The sequence below is a fragment of the Anneissia japonica genome, unplaced genomic scaffold, assembly GCF_011630105.1.
Source record: "Anneissia japonica isolate Jap-2015-1 unplaced genomic scaffold, ASM1163010v1 scaffold2207_len539183_cov196, whole genome shotgun sequence".
In the NCBI taxonomy this organism is placed as follows: Eukaryota; Metazoa; Echinodermata; class Crinoidea; order Comatulida; family Comatulidae; genus Anneissia; species Anneissia japonica.
Genome location: NW_022699997.1, coordinates 101,450 through 118,547, shown reverse-complemented (window position 1 = coordinate 118,547; position 17,098 = coordinate 101,450). Strand labels below are relative to the sequence as shown.

The following is a 17,098-nucleotide window of genomic DNA, read 5'->3' as shown; positions in this document are numbered from 1 at the left end:
CTCGCCCTGTGCAGCGCACATGGGTTTAGTTTGTCTCAACAGGCCCAGACAACACCACAGTTCTGTTGTTTGAAATAGGCATGAAGGGGAATTCCCAAGTTATACCTTTGTCGTATAGGTAATCTTACAATATTTTCATGTTCTTTAGTTATAAAAGATATAAAGTAATGAATTAATACACTAGACACACGGTTTTATTTGAACACTTTATTATGACATCGTAAAGTGATGAATAAAAACACTAAACACATGGTTTTATTCGTAGGCCTAGAGGCTTGGTCTAGCCTAGCTAGTAGGTAACATCGTTCGTTCATACATACGTATATTGAGCGTTACGTACGTATTAGGTCAAAGGTTACCACAAATTTAACCCAACATCTATTTTACGAATCCCCCGATTTACGTACGCCCTCCGGTCCCGTACCGTACGTAAAATCGAGGTTCTACTGTACTAATAAACATCAATAGTGACGGATTGAATTGTAGTTATAATTAGGTCCAAAAGAAACCTACATGTTGCAAAAGTTTAGATTCAATTTTTTTACTCTCCAAAACGAACTTGAATTATTACACAGCCTTAAAACATAAATATGTATTAAAATGGATTTCTGATAACCACTGAACATTTCAATGTGTTGAATGATTTAAGACTTAATGTTGACATACCTCATAGTATGTCTTGGACACTATCCAAAAAGAATTTTTAAATCTTGATGAGGCATTGCATAATCGCTTGGATTGATTCATGTAGAAAATTAACATCATGAAACAATATACAGTATACCAACCTTTACAGCATGACAGGGCACTTAAGTTAAATCAATGAAACCAAAGAGATCAATGTTTACTCCTACCAACGATGAGAAACCGACTGGCTTTATGCTGGTAGTACTGCGGTAATAGCATTTTCCAATATCAGAGTTTCCTGGTTGTACGCCATTTCCTGCCATTAGTCAAATTTCAAAGAGAATCCCTGAATACTCTTACTACAGCATTGCAGTAATCTGACAGAATCATAACCCTCTATATATTCAAAGGGATCAACTAAAAATGTCAAATACTACATGCAGTATTCAAGCTTTATTGTTAAAATTTTCTACATTTCCATATGCAAGTTTCAATACAAAAATGATGGTTGAATAGACAAAGGTATGAGAAATAAACCAGTCTATATAAACTTTTTCAAAAGGGTTACTGATCAGCAAATATATAAGGAAATACATGAATACAGATGATCCCTGAATGAGTAAAACAATTCCAGGAAGCTGTGGAGTAATGATTTCTCAGTTGACACATGAAAATGTTTGCAGATCCACCAGGAATATCCATCTACTGAAAGTTAGGAGTTTGTAATTACATTATTTTGTCTGTTGTGCTGCAGGTTTCTTTTTTTTATTTACTATGAAGAACCAGCATGGAGTCTGTCCACCAAAATCGAAAAAAATTGGCCAACGAAAGAATCGCACCACTGGCCATTAAACAATCACAATGTACATCAACATAATGAATGAAAGAATGGATGCAGTTGCAAGGAAAAGCAGCCACAAACATCTTCATGCTATATAAAGACCATGACAAATCTAGAAGCATGGGTTTTTACGCCATTAAATAGGAGTTTGCCATCTTAGAAAATGCACTAGAATTACCATCAGGACCTACCACAGGCAAGGTATTCCATACAGGAATAAAGGCGATGGTTGCGTGTGTATTTGATCAAACATTATTGTAGTTTAAGCTCTGTCCACCCTGTTGTATGGTCATATATGGTCATGACGTGATGTCATCATGACCATATTTAGGCATTTTACATTTTTTGTCAAATAAAATTTGATAGCCTTGACAGGACTGTATGCTTTTGAGGTAATTTTGCTAAATAAAGTTTAACTTAAATGTTATATCCATACAAAGGCTGATCCAGATTTTGTTTTTTGACGGGGCAGTGCAAATAACAAGCAACAACCAGTTGTACTGTAGATGCTATGATCAAGAGATGAAGATTTTGACGTGTTTCTCTACCTTACAGGTCCAGGGCACTGGGGCCGGATTTATAAAACTAGAAATCAGCTTAAATTCCATTAAGTCCATTTTTTTGCTTAAGTCTAATTTATCAATAATGCTTAGCTTAAAAATTGCTTAAAATTAAAAAGTTGATTGTACACATGCGCCATCTACGATAAGACGAATTTTAAGTTAAGATTTTGCTAAAAAGGTTACTTAGGGACATCTTAACTTTTTGGACTTAAGACATTTGCTTATATGCTGAGATAGATAAATCCCAGGCCCGATCTCTATCATATGGCGGGATTGCTTATAAGCCAATCATTGTACAGAAAAAAGTGAAGCCACTGACGCCATATGCAAGAGCCCAAGTGATGTACTGTATCAGTCTAGACAAGTTTTTGTATGCATGTTTAAATTATTCTTAAAAATAACAATTATTATTAATAAACTTTACGAAATGATTTTTTTTAACTTTCTCTAACCACTTGTTTGTGTAGTTTACGATGTTGCATTGTTGGTGATCATCAACTCCAGTTCAAAGATTTTGCACTGTGATGGATGTATTTGTGACATTTTTAGGGTCTAAGTTTAGATATTTTAATCTCTTCTTACCTAAATTATTTCACACTTGGTTGGTGGCGAGGGGAGAGGGGGCACTGTGCCCCTTTCACTACCCCCTGAAACTTTCACTGATATAGCTGCTAATACCAAGTGCTACAGTAGGTGCACACCAATCTGGCAACAGTGATTTAAGAAGCTTATTGTGTCTCCACCTCTAGTGACCACTAATGTCCTTTCACTTTGTGAATACCATAAGAGCAATTAAAGTGCAGCACAGCATTATATCAATTTTTGAAAGCTACAGTGAGGAGTTTATTTGAGAGTGGCAAATATTACTAAAAATGTTATTAAAATGGTACCATATGTTGTACATAATGGTATCTGCCAAAATCTATGAGAAATTGGCTGTCGGTTAAATAGTTTGGTAAAGGCGTACAAATCACCACCAGCCTCTGCCTCGAACCACTAAATCTTTCCACTGGAAAGTTCAAAGCATTAGAACCAAGCCACATAATATATAATAATTATTATTTATTGGATTCACTTTAGCATCAGTGGCACACATCAGACAATACCTGATGGCGCATCCATACTAAAAAAAAAATGTAATTAAAGACTGAACCTAATGGACATGGACTATGACCATTTTATACAAAGTACCTTTGACCTACAGTCTGGCTGAAGTGAATGGCACAGTCGTTAAGGTCAATGATTGGAACTGCATCAGGCATTTTTCAATACTATGGTAACAGTCAATCAGTCATCAGGTAGTGATAAAACCTAATTAAATTACAAGCAATGCCATGTTTATGCCCCAGTCAATTTAACATTTTCTATTCTCTTCATGCTTGTTCTCAATGCTAATTATTTTTTGTATTGTAGGCTTTGCAAAAAGGAGATAATGTCCTATACTATAATCACCACAAAAAATGTCAAATACAGTACAGTAATAATAAATGTAATTATCAAACCTGGAACTTTAAGATTTTGTCAGACTGATGAGAAACCAAAAATTCAATGGTGTATTTATTGGAGGGGAGAACTGCTGATGACTAAGTTGTGAGGGTGGGGTGGGCTAGCAGGCAAAATACCGGGTTTGTGTCCGGCGGAGGATACTTTTTTACCATACTGTAGTTAAATGAATGAAATTATGCCCAGCCTTGTAATTCCTTGCCCCTAGAAACTAGGCTCAGAAATACCGGGTTCGTGTCGGGCAAGGGATAGATTCCCACCATAGTTTAAAGCTAATGTAAAGTGCCTAGAGGGAGCTGTGATCCATCAGGCGCTATAAGATTTTATCATTATTAGTATTAAATCGTATTCTATATGCATTATTAACTATTTGAGGGGGGAAGGGAGGGAGAGCCTCCAGTGTAAAAGTCTTTTCCATTGTAAGAAGTACCTCAGGATTAAAATATAAATGGCTTTAGGAAAGGTTCTTGTAAAGAAGGATTTCCTGTGGCAGTCGGAACAGGGCTCATAAAAAATTGTCCAGAAGGCCAAGAAAATTTTTTTTTGTGCCGCAGTTTTTAGTCCTTATTTGGTATCCAATTATCAACCAATGACAACAAAATTAGAGTTTTTTCTATTATATTCTCACCCAAAGGAACCTTCCATCTGTCCCACAATATAGAGTACAACCTGTATTATTCCTTCCATGAGGACCTGGTATTGCAGTATACAATTAGCATTTAACATTTACAATAACTGATGACACAGACACTGAAACTCATCTTTCTCTGTCCTGTTGTTTCCTTAATTAATCCTGTGTGGAGAAGCCCAATAAGCAAATTTGAGATCAAAGTACAAAATTAGCTGTCTTTTTGTTTCCTATTTCACTTGTCCTTAAGAAACTTATTACGGAGGATGTGCTTTTAAAATTTACATAAACAATGTTTTATTTTTTTATTTTATTTTATTTTCATTATTTATTTAGGCACACAATACATGTGCCAAGGATTAAAATTAATCTTAAAATTAATTTTAAAATTAATCCATCCGCAGTTAAAACATTTCTTGGAAAGTGCTGAAATTGTTGAATCATATAAATAATAATAATAATATTGTACGGTATTTGGACAAGAAGGCTATTAATGTTAATAAGATTAGAGTAATATTGTTAGTTGCTAGGAGACACATTTCCAAGAATGATAATCCCATTCATGAAGAAGGGGAATACAGAGCATTATGTAAGTAAGTAATATTGGTAAGATAACATTCACCATACAGAAATGCCAATACAATGGCAGGCATGGGAATTGGAATAATGTATTACTGCCTCTTGTAAAAATATGATCAATTTGGCAGTAAATCACAAATAACATTGGTTTAAAACGATTTTGTTGGTTTGTTTAACAATTTTTATGTACGCACAAGTTTTTTGTCCATGACGTGCGAGGTTGAGAGAGGCAATGATGCATGAGTCTCACGCCAAATGCGGAAGACATGTTAAGAATGGCATCAAGATTGATCTTTAATTCTGATTCCTTTATTAAACCCATATACCACAGACTGGCAAAGTGCAGCCCGCGGGCAGCATGCAGCCCGACGGTGATTTGTTTGCGGACCGCGAAAGAGAATGACAAACCCTATGTGTGCGGCCCACCAACCATCTTTGGCTAGAAAACACCTTGTTTTTTGCGGCCCGGCACCGATTATCTAAAAAAAAGTAATAGTAAAACTGAGCATAAAGTGGCCATAAAACAGTGTATGAAGGTTTTTGGAAGTTTGGGTGCGGTCCTTGGATAAAAAAAAATCACTTTGGCCCTCTGATCCATTTTAATGCCCACCCCTGCCATATACCGTACTACCAGGGAGTTACTGACTATAGTATGTCACTTTGGGCGTGTATCAACTGCTAAACACAAAATATAATCAATTTTTTAAACCGCTTTTTTAATGAGTGCCTCAGACAGCCAGCCCGCGTTGCAACTGTATTTTTGCTTTTACGAAAATCAGTTTTCCATTTTGTTTATTCATGTTTTCCAAACTGTATAGCTTCATTTTCACCAACAATACAATATACTTCATGTGAATTCTGGTCATGTTGATGAGGAGGATATGGTGTGTGGCAAAAAGCGAATTCTTTCGGCTGTGCTCATCATCACAATGAACGAGCGAACGAACGAGGGCAACGGTAGGCACGGAAGAGCAAAGAGGCCCAGGCTAGGCTTAGGTCCAATATCTCCCACTAAATTATTACAAAATGAGTAATTTCGTCGCTCCACATGTTTGTTGACGTTTTAAAACAAAAACAAAAAAGGACTAATCATTTTGAAAGATCGCGCGTGATACTACCTACTGTAGCTTTGCAGTGGTTTGATATAGAGGTCACATTTCACCTGATAATCGATTTTTGTTTGTTGCAGCTAAATAGTCCACAGCAAAAACCGGTTATTTGCCGTTCAAACATGTTATCCATTGCATGTTTTTAATCTCTTTTTTCGAACTGGTCCCATTTCTACTGCGAGAAAAAAAGCGATTTTCTGAAAAAGTGATTTTTAATCGATTTTTTTTTTCTGGTAGAAACAGGACCTAGGGCCCGTTCGAGCGAAAAAATAGCCGTGAAATTTACCAGTTAATTCACCGGTATACACTTTCTAAAACCGCTTGGACACTAGTCTAATTACCTTACCATCCGGATTATCCGCGACAATTTTGACCACCAAATTGCTGGGTAGAATACCATGTATGGAATGACCATGGAGCCGAAATTGTTTTTCCAAATGTTTTGTCCACAGCCCAGCGTGAAATTCAATAGGTTACAGCCCAGGCGTGGTTGCGCTCTCCTTCGCCTCCTCACACATGCACGACGAAATCTAAATTTAGTAGCATAGCTACGCGATCAATTTGTAGATTTTTACCATTATTCGGAGAAATAAACTTGAATAAACTAGCTTACGTACAGATTTTAAAGCAGCCATTATAAGTTATTGAGCTACATTATCGTTCCAATGTGTCGCGCTGTGTGTACCTGGGCCGGTTATAGCAAGGAGGTATACCTCCTTGGTTATAGTAGCAGTAGCAAGTAAACAAAGAATGGGTTGTTGACCATGGGATAAGTTAAAATTTACTTCCGGAGTAGTATCGGTACACATATTTACTGTGAGCTAAAACTTGCTCGAACGGTCGAACACCCGCTGAGCGCTCAGAGCGATTACCCGGTGAAATAAACGGAATACGGTTGACGTTTTTTGCTCGAACGGGCCCCTACTGTATAACAACTCCCTGATACTACTAAAGTTCACCAATACATTGTACAGACAAGTAGAACACCCAGCTATATTCACACATACTGTAAACCATGTGTGTGCCAGCATTATTCCCAGGTAAGGGGAATCCCATGACTACTGTGCCTGCAGCACAGTATTTCCAGGTAAGTAAAATACCTGCATTATTCCTTGGTGAGCATACTGTACCATGTGATGCTACTGTACCATGTGATGCTACATTATTTCCTGTTAAGGGAATACCATGATTCCTGCATGATGATTCCCAGGTAAGTAAATATTCCTTATTATTTTTTATAGGTGTGGGAAATACCATAATCATGCCTGTCATTCCCAGGTAAGGAAAATGCCATGGTGTCTGCATATTTTCAGGTACAGTGTAAGCTAAGAAGAGAATACAACGATGCCTATATTTATCCTATTAAAGGAAATACCATGATGCCAGCAATATTCCCAGGTAAGGAGAATAATACAGTGTCTGCATTATTCCCAAAAGAGAAATAACATAACTTCTGTCTGCATTTGAAAGTGAAATACCATAATGGTATCTGAACTATTCCCAGGTAGAAGAAATACCACATGGTGCCTGCAATGGTACTGTATTATTCTCAGACTGGCTATTGGAATCTATGGTGTCTGGACTATAAATCATATCTGAATCTCGAATTGTGCCACAAAAACATGGTTATTTTTTTCACTTTAAAAAGTGCCTTTCTTACATAAGCACTGCACCAAAGCCTTCAATATCTACAGTATATGGCCTTTGGCACTCATTTATTCATCTATGGTATTTCCAATTAAGGGATAACCATGATGGTATTCCAACTCTAAATCTAAACTTCGACTTATTACTGTAAGGCACATTATATGAAGTCTCAATGTGCCAATTTACAACATTCTTGAGTAAGGGGTATGAGACCCAACACACTCAACCAACTTAACAGCAAACACCTAGCCTGTCTGGGTCTCCATTTTTGTGTATCAGGTCTCTTTCTTTTTAGTAAGCATTGGTCTAAACAATACCACAGTGTTGGCAATTCTTAGATATGGAGAATGCTAAGTGACTGTGTCAGCAATGTTCCCAGGTAAATATCAGAATGTTAAAGAATCTGTAAATCCATCTATTTTGGATATTTTATGGAATGGGATACTACTGTACTTTATGTACTTAGTATAAGAAATAATAAAACAACATTTGGTATCTATAGTGTATCTATGGTGTACAGGTAACAAAAATACAAAATAACAAAAATTTAAATAAAAAAAAAAAAACACGTACTAATTGAAGATTTTGTACAGCAGCTTTCTTGTAAACAGATGAGACAACTTGTAGTAGTAGTAGTTGTAGTATTGTGGCACTGATGCTAGGTCAATAATGGAGCTGATTTGTTGTTACATTATAGCCTTGAACCAGAGTATGAATCCAGACTCGCAAACCCAATGACTTGACATCTACTTTTGAATTTATGACAAACAATGTGATGGAAGCCTACAACTGTTTATCTTTCAGTGAAGCTCACCCATAAGGACAGTGCCCTAGTTAGACTCTACCATTTTGGACATGGGGCGTATAAGTGGGAGACTCAATATTGTTGTTCATCTTCTCACCATCCCATTTTCATTTCTACTCTTGATTATTAAATACAAATGTAAACAAAAGTTTAAACAAAAGTACCAATAGTACAGTAAAAACATTCCCAAATCACAGTCAGTGGCGGCTCTAGGATATATTTTCTGGGGGGGCTAAGTTGTCCGACAGGGGGACTTGAGCTTGTAGGCTCGAGCTGGGAGAAGGGGTTGAGAGGGGTTCCCCCTCCCGAATGAGATTTTTTTAAAAGAATATCAACCTCTAGATGGCCGAAAATGGCACTCTCAGACTGTGACAGACATGTGTTGGCTTGGTGTGGGCCTATTTTTATATGTTTTTTGGTCTGACTGCCCGACGAGCTCTGTCCGGCGGGGGGCTTGACCTGTCCGGTGGGGGGCTTAAGCCCCCCTGCCACCCCACTGATGCTGCTACTGATCACAGTGAAGTGAGTTTCCTAAAAGTCAGTGTTTGCATTGGATCACTGGTCAACCTAACCTAACTTTGACCAAACAAAATCAAATGCGAACAATGTGCGTAACATTCTCTTTGCTCAAATTACAAAAGATGCACTGCAAGTTTAACCAAGTACACACTATTTCTCCCGAGCAGACAAGCCTAATGTGAATAGTGTGACTTGGATAAATCTACTTGAGTGCGAGCTAATATTGTGCTTATCCACAGAACAAATGAATCAACAATGTGCAAAATTCTACTACCGTATTTGTCATCCACAGGGGCTAGGACCTCAGTAAAACTTACTAAATATTTACCGTAAATCCAAGTGCGAATAGTGGTACAATTTAGCCATGGCAAATTTTGTCTTGGTCATGGGAACACAGTGTTAAACAAACATCAGTAAGGATGATTTATTGATACAGTGTTGCTGGGAAAAAGTAATTGCAAAATCAATAATCCCATTGAAAAACTCAAAATTACAGTATGAAAATAAAGATGAAAATACATGAGAAAGAAAATAAAAACAATATGTGATCAGCTCTGGCAAAACCTGCGGTTTGTCACTATCTCTAATTTCGCACAAGCACCTAAAAGTAAAACATTTGAGATTCAGACCCTTTTTGTGTTAAGTCAAAGAAACGAAGAACATTTCATACATTTTCTACGATGTACAGTACAATGTTTTCAAATATTTTGTTAGTGTTCAATATTTAAAATTTTTCAAGATTTATTAAGCACTTTCCACAGAGACCAAAGTATACAGTACAAAGTTGAAAAACACAACAAATAAAAAAATTAATCATAAACAGTGAAAATCAACAAATTTTAACAAATGTTTTTATAACATCTGAATAAACTGAATACTGTTTAGTTTACAAATTGTTTGTAATTAAAAAATATGTTAAAGTTTAATGAATACAGTACTCAATAATGCAACTATTCTTGATTGCCCACCTTGGTTTGCAGTCTTGTTGGGTGATATGTCATGGTTGTTGCCTTGAAGAATAGAGAATTCTTGGCTTTCAAAACTTGACTCTAAACTGTTTTGAATATTTTTTTTTACCTAGTATAATTTACTTTTCTTCTCCATGAATACATTTTATCAGTCCTTTACTACAGTAGGTTAGCAGGCACCCTATTTTGTTTTATCTTGGTACACAGTAGTGAAAGGTCTGATGTTACCATTTACCATCATTTATGACTAAAAAGCGGCCAAAATATCTTATCTTATATTATATTTTTATTTTATTTATAAGAAAAATTTACATGCACATATGCTTCAAACAGCACATACTGTATAACTTCACAGCCTGTCAACATTGCAACTTTACTTGGGGTAGCTAAACATGGCTGGCAGGGAATAGATGGTCCACTGATGCTGCTCAGGGTACATTTTGTTGGATACTGTGCTGTCAGCACCGAAGATTTATAACAATTGTTGTGATGGATACTGGATTGGCATAAAATTTTTCTCTACTACAGTAGGTACTATTCTTTGTTCTACTTCAAGCACTTGTTGACAGTACATACTTTTTTAGCTTTTGTGAAAAATGTATAACCTGCTTACCTTCTACAGGGGCGGATCCAGAAATGTCCAAAAGGGAGGTCGGGAAGGGGGGCCGAAAGTTGGACCGATTGAGACAACAGTGTCGTAGGGGGTCCGGGGCATTCCCCCGCGAATTTTTTGTGTTCTAGATGCCCGAACATAACATTTGAGGCATTCTGGGCTATCATTTTTTTCTTTTTCTCTCTTTTTTTTACCTCCCAAAGGGGGGGGGGGGCGGCACCCCCCCCCCTAAATCTTCCCCTGTTCTATAATTTTCTTGTAATAATTTTTCTTTTAATGTAAATATACCTTTCACTTTGCTAACATTCTTGATGCCAACATTTGAGTAGAATTTGTATCAATGGGATATCAATCTTGCATCTTCCCAGATCTTCCTTATATCAATATTTATGTCATTAAACAGAAAGTTCTACTGATTAATCTCAGATAACAAAGTATAATACTGTACATACTCCAAGCATTGAAATCTATGTCCTTATTCATGCTATTTTTAGTATGCATTTCCTTATAGCTTATCACTAACAATGTTCCCCATAACCACAAAATCCACAATACCCATTTCACACATCAAAACTCTTACAAAAGGAAGTTGTTCTCTTATGACTGGATTTCTTGGATGGCTTATACAAATTTAAATTTCATCTTCTTTTTGAATATTAGGTCTGTATCTTGCATTGGCTGTGTCATGTCCCCTGATAAGCACACGGTCGATTAGCTCGAGTACCATGCATCCAAATGAAAAATAATTGGGGGTCCCGCCAAGTCAAAGGTGTCCACAGGGGGTATGCAAAAAATGTTGTGGTCCGCTAGATTATTAAAACAACTTTGTCATGATTCCATTATTTTTTCTTAATTGTCTTACAGCAGTGTGATCATGCCTTGACAATAATTTAATACCTTTGACAAGCATGACTTCGTTCACTGTTTTTAACTGGCATTATATTTTAATTCCAATATTATACTGGTGATCTGATAGAATCTTTTAAATTAGTTTTTATATATTCTTTATGTAAAGATGTTTAGCAGGAGAGCCACTTGATAGTGGCAATCTTCAGGTTACTAATGTACATCTTGTTTCCATGTTTTCTCTTCTATTCTTTTACCTAGATTTTAAATAAATTTTTTAAAACAGGACGGGGCCCTGAACTTGATGGGGGATAACAGAATATTACATTCAAATTTTGAGTCTGACAGCGTCATTTCCGGCCATCTAAGAGTGCCACAAACATACAAATTTCATACCTCAGCCCCATCCATGGTGGGACCAAGGTAGCGTAAATCCACTGTCTGTACCCCTCCCCTCCTGTCTATGTCAAATTCCAAGATCGAAGATGTCGTAATTTGGCGAATTATCTCAGACCTGCCAACTCAACCGATCCTGTCGGCCGTCACCCGATATTTAAACAAATCTCCAGTTCACCCGATCGAATGTAATTTTCACCTGATTTCACAGACCACCCCACCTCCCCAAAAATACTCCGATTTATGCATAATTTGATTGATTTGATCGTTCAATGTATTCACCACCTGCTCGCTTCGCGGTGCAATAAACAAGCAGCAATTTTCAATTCAAATGTCGCCACCAATGGCCAATGATTTGTAGTTACGTGACTTTTTTGGTATCTTGCATCATCTTTTCGTTAATTCTGGACACCTCCAGATTTTTGGTAAATCTCCAGATTTTTTTGAGATTCTTAAAAAAATCTCCAGATTTTCATGACCCAAGGGTTGGCAGGTCTGTTATCTTCTATCCATAATCTTGTTGGAGTGGAATATCAACCATGAGTCACTCTAAATTTTATGAAATAAAAATTAATGGGGGATTAAATTACCTTCAAATTTGGAGTCTGACAGTGGCATTTCCCACAATTCAGAAGTGCCATAGACATAAACAAATTTTGTACCTCAGCCCCAATTATGGTAGGGCTGAGATGGCTGAATTCCATGATTCACCACTGTTTCAATTTCGTGGCATATTATCTCCTATCTACTGTATAATCCTACCTTTGGGATATGGACAATGAGTAATATTTAGACATGGGGTCCGTGAAGGCTTTTGACATGTCCTGAGCGGTCCGCGAAGGCAAAAAGGTTGGGAACCACTGGTGTACACCACCAAGGAATTGCAGCACTTGGTTACATTTTTTGCACCTACAGTACATTATCTTTATAAGCAATTTGCTGCACAATTTTCGGTAATTCTATGTATTCTCCCCAATTAAAACTACTTTACAATGTGGACAATAGGAGTCAATGAGTGCAGCAGAAACTACTACATCAGAGTTTTTTGATATCTGAGGTTTAGCACAATACAGTTTCATAGTTTTCTATTGATGTCAGATCAGCCAACACCCACCTGTAGCTCCCCATGGGAAAACATGTCAAAGTACTGACACAAAGTTTAAGAATTCTCTAGCAGAAGTTTGCAGACAGTTGTGGACTAGTAATATGGATTGGTTGATGAGCTGGAATTTTCATGGTTTATCAAATTTGGTTTTTGAGATGATTAGTTACATGCTAATGCTATTGATATTCTTTTGAAGTCTGTGCTTGAACACTTCAAAGAATTGATGTTCAAGCATCTTTGGTAGAGTCCCTGTGCAATAGGGAATTGTCAGGAAGAGGTAATTGATGTTTATGATCCCTGCGGTCTTTTAGAGTTTGTGTACAGTAGTCTTGGATGTCCTGGTTTATCTTTCTACAGGATGCATCTTGCTTTATAAAAGATCAGATAAGTTTTTGAGGACTTTACCATTTTGATTTTTTGCCTTTTTATCAAATCAAGAGAAAAGTGTTTCTTCTATAAATATCCTTTGGTAAAATTGTTAAAGTTAAATTTGAAATGGAAAAAATGTTTGGTTGCTCGAGCATTTTATCATTACACCTTCAATGAAATCTCATGTTATTCAATGCTCCACTCCTTTAGGATCATAGATATATTTACAATTTGAAGAAATTAATATTTCATTTAATACTTCCTATTTTTTAGGGATTGAGACTATTTTAGCAATGCCATTATTAAAATGAAAAAAAAAAATCAGTTTTATAAACTCTGGCTTAAAAGGGAAATGGAATTGATTTCTTTCAGTCACTAGAAAAAAATTCTTTAAATCACAAATCAGAAGTGGTGTTGGTAGTCTGGATACTTACCAAGATAAACTGACAATTTGCAAGATTTGAACCCAGCATACTAGAATTACAGTAGAAGCCAAAGATAATAGGGAGGTTTCGCACGCGAACACGTACGGTTAGTGTGACGAATACGTCATCATTTTGACATCATACGCCGGATGCTATCTGCTAAACATGTGGACGATACGTATATCTCGCTCACTACACATAAGTGAAAAATGCGTAGGGAAATTTTGGATTTCTAGTAGAATCTTCGTTTATTTTTTCACATTTTACATAAGTGCAAAAAATAAATGGATCTTTGAATATGTACGTGTCATTTTTGTGACATTTGAAGGCAGCAAATTACGATAAGATACGTCTCATTTTGGGGTATCAAAATGTCGGTGCTTTGACCTTGTTGGTGTCGAGATTTTGTGTAGGCCTAGGCCTACTTGTAGCCAGGCACTTTTGGGTCATAAACAATAGTGCCTATCACAAAATAACCAACACTTCTGGGAACAAAGGAAGTATTTTTCGGCTACAATTTCCAAAACCTTACATATACTAATAAAACTTTGAGAAACATTATGAGAGAAGAGAGAGTATAGTAGGCCTAAAGTAAGGCCCTAGGCTACGATTGAATTGCGCTGTTATTGCGAAAAACACAGAATGGCTACGAACTGTTATAGAAAGCTAAACGTATGCGTACACGTATCCGTGCGAAACCTCTCTAATAACTACCATCAAGCTACATCCTCCTTGCCTTAATATCTACATTGTATCAACATCAGTGGGCGATAACTATAATTGCCAGTTAGCAAAATGTTCCTTTCTGCTGAAAATTGTTTGTAAAACTGCTGAACAATTTTTAATATGAAATTTTCTGTAGATAATTATTATTACATTTATTTAATGAATATTTCTTTGTAGTAGATAGCAACCAAAGATTGTTAGTATTAAGCACTATATAACATTACTACAATAATTTATAACAATATAAAAGGAAACAGATTCTCACAAAATTAATGGCAGAATACTATACTGAAAAACACTAACTTGGCATCCAACTTAGTAGGAGTTGATATACAGTACAGTAGTTACTGGTGGTGAAGAGTCAATGATAATATCACCCACACATATCATTCATTATTATTTCTAACCATGGCCTATTCAGCTATTCCTGCGAAAACTCTGCTTTGTCAGAGATTAGCACAACAAACTATGTCAATTGACGATTTGTTAGTGTGGTGTCTAGTTATTTACAGTGCCTACGCAATCAGCGTTTTTAGTTCCACCCTGCAATAAATTGGGCAATCCCATTCATAAAAGGGTACTTCTAAAGAATGGCTGTACAATAGACTTTCAAACGGCTGATTACTATGTAGCCTTTGAGAGTGACTCAGGTGAGAGATCAGCCGAGGATGACATCATCACAATTACTTTACATATGAACAGCGACTTCATATTCACATCAGTTTGTGCTTACCGTATGCATTCCAGTCAATATGGTATCTATTCTCCACTGAGACCCCAAGTTTTCACTAGAAATACTGTATCTAGTCAAAAAAATTGCCATCAACAGCAGGTTTGATGTACGATTTGACATGCAGATGGCAGAAGGTTTCATCCTAGTGGGGTCCAGGGTTGTTCCCTCAAGGAAATTTTTTTCACAGATACCTGGAAATGCATTTCCGGAAATTTCAGGGACCATTTTATAAGAACTAGCTGTTCAATGTTTTTGCATTATACTTATCTTAAAAATGGTAGTAGCCAGTAAACAAAATTATTTTAGTTGATATTGTTGATAATGAATATTTAATCCTTTTTAAATTGGTTGAATTTAGTAACTCTAACTAAAATAAATATTGATACTTAATTTTCACTATAAACTTTTGGAGCATTCTTATAACTTTGCTCCACCTATGTTTAAAAATAGAATAAAGGGCAGTCCAACAAAAACTATTATTCCACTCAAACAGATCAAAATAAAGAGCGCAATGGAGTACAGTCGTGTGCGCTCAACAAAGCCTAATGATTGATAATAGCCAATCAGATACTTTGGCTAAGATACGCATGAATTGATCTATTGTAGCTCCCATTCTACTGTGTCTGTTGCAGTCTTATCTGGTACAGACAGGTTTTGAATACAACAAATTTTTACTGTCCTTGCATATGGTACTCTGCATTAATGAATTTCTAGTCTACTATAGAAGACTACTACTGTACAGTAGATTTATTGTATTAAAAAAAAAAATCATTTTGTTTAACGCGACTATCAGTCATTTACAGAAACCAAAATACTACAGAGAAAAGACAATTCATAAACAAATGATAAATGGGGAATCCCCATTTAGTTTTTCCATTTCATGCAAGCTTTGTTTAAACTGTTCAATATGTACTTCAAAAGTTAAAGCTAGCTCCAAAGGTAAACAAATGGTATGTTTGTACAAAGCATATTTTTTTAATTTTACAAAGTACCCTCTATTACTTTTACAACTTATTTTTGTCAATAAAACTTATAATTTTAAAGAATGTAATTATTTGAATTAAATATTTATACTGTATTTTGATTTTTTTTTTCTGGTTTTTCCTTTTAATTTTTTATTATTTCTTTTACATCCAACAACAAGTACCTTTCCAATTACAGGATTCTGTAGAACAATGAAACTCTATAGCATAGGGAAAGGTTATGGTTTGTATAGTCATGTGAAAAGGTCCTGCAGTTATAGGAATTGAACCAAAGATCCTGCCTTAAAAAACAAGCACCATAACCACTAACACCACTCCACTTGTTGTCATCATAATACAGTAATAATAATAATAATAATAATAATAATAATAATAATAATAATAATAATAATAAGTATGGAATTTATAGAGCGCATAATGCATAAAGCCTCTGTTATAGTTAGCGTTATCAGCTGTTTTATAGTATGTTTTTTTTTTACTGTATGTGCAATTATTATTAATAATGTACTTTAAATTGTATTTGTGAATTGCTTTTTTGAATTTGAATTTGTAACTGAACCTTATCATAGTACAGTAAAGTGTTATTTTAAATGGGTTTTTTTTATATGCAATTAGCTTTTTTTGAATATATTTAAATTGTAATTTTTGTAAAAATAATGGTGATATTAATTGTAGTTGTAGTAATAATAATTTTAATAATTTACTGTATAGGATTTTATATTGGTAGTTTCTATTTTTGTAATTAATCATCTCAATTCATTTTATTATGCTATGATGATTGAATGAAATAAAATATACAGCACCTGAAAAAGCTACAGTATACAGTATTGAGGGTGAATTAACTTAAACACTGTGATAAATATTTGTTCTGAATATTACTCTAATCAATTCTAATTTCACAATGTGTGCCATCTCTAATTCATGGGTTGACTGGTTGGGTTTAATATTACCAAATTTTTCTTGGTTGTCCCTAAATGATTTCCCCTCACTTTTCCCTTGTAGAATATTATTACAATTTACATGTGACCACTAGATCCTGTTACACGCCGCACAAACCTCACTATTGAGCTATCTGTGTCATAAAGCGAGTCAAATAGCCAAGCGGTTAAGGCA

The 17,098-nt window shown here is 35.7% G+C and overlaps 1 protein-coding gene across 3 annotated transcripts in view; it reads right to left on the bottom strand.

Moving 5' to 3' along the window:
* Window positions 1-16,348, bottom strand: part of LOC117103251 — a 44,018-nt gene extending 27,670 nt beyond the window's left edge. Inside the window, exon 1 of one of the 3 annotated variants that reach the window (XM_033243812.1) lies at window positions 14,573-16,348. In XM_033243812.1, coding sequence (XP_033099703.1) covers window positions 14,573-14,579 — 7 coding nt within the window. In that variant the 5' untranslated portion in view covers window positions 14,580-16,348. Of the gene's footprint in view, window positions 1-788; window positions 869-8,070; window positions 8,226-14,572 lie in introns of those variants that run through there. The other 2 variants (XM_033243815.1, XM_033243813.1) reach the window with 2 other exon arrangements.
* Between the last annotated feature and the right edge of the window lie 750 nt (window positions 16,349-17,098).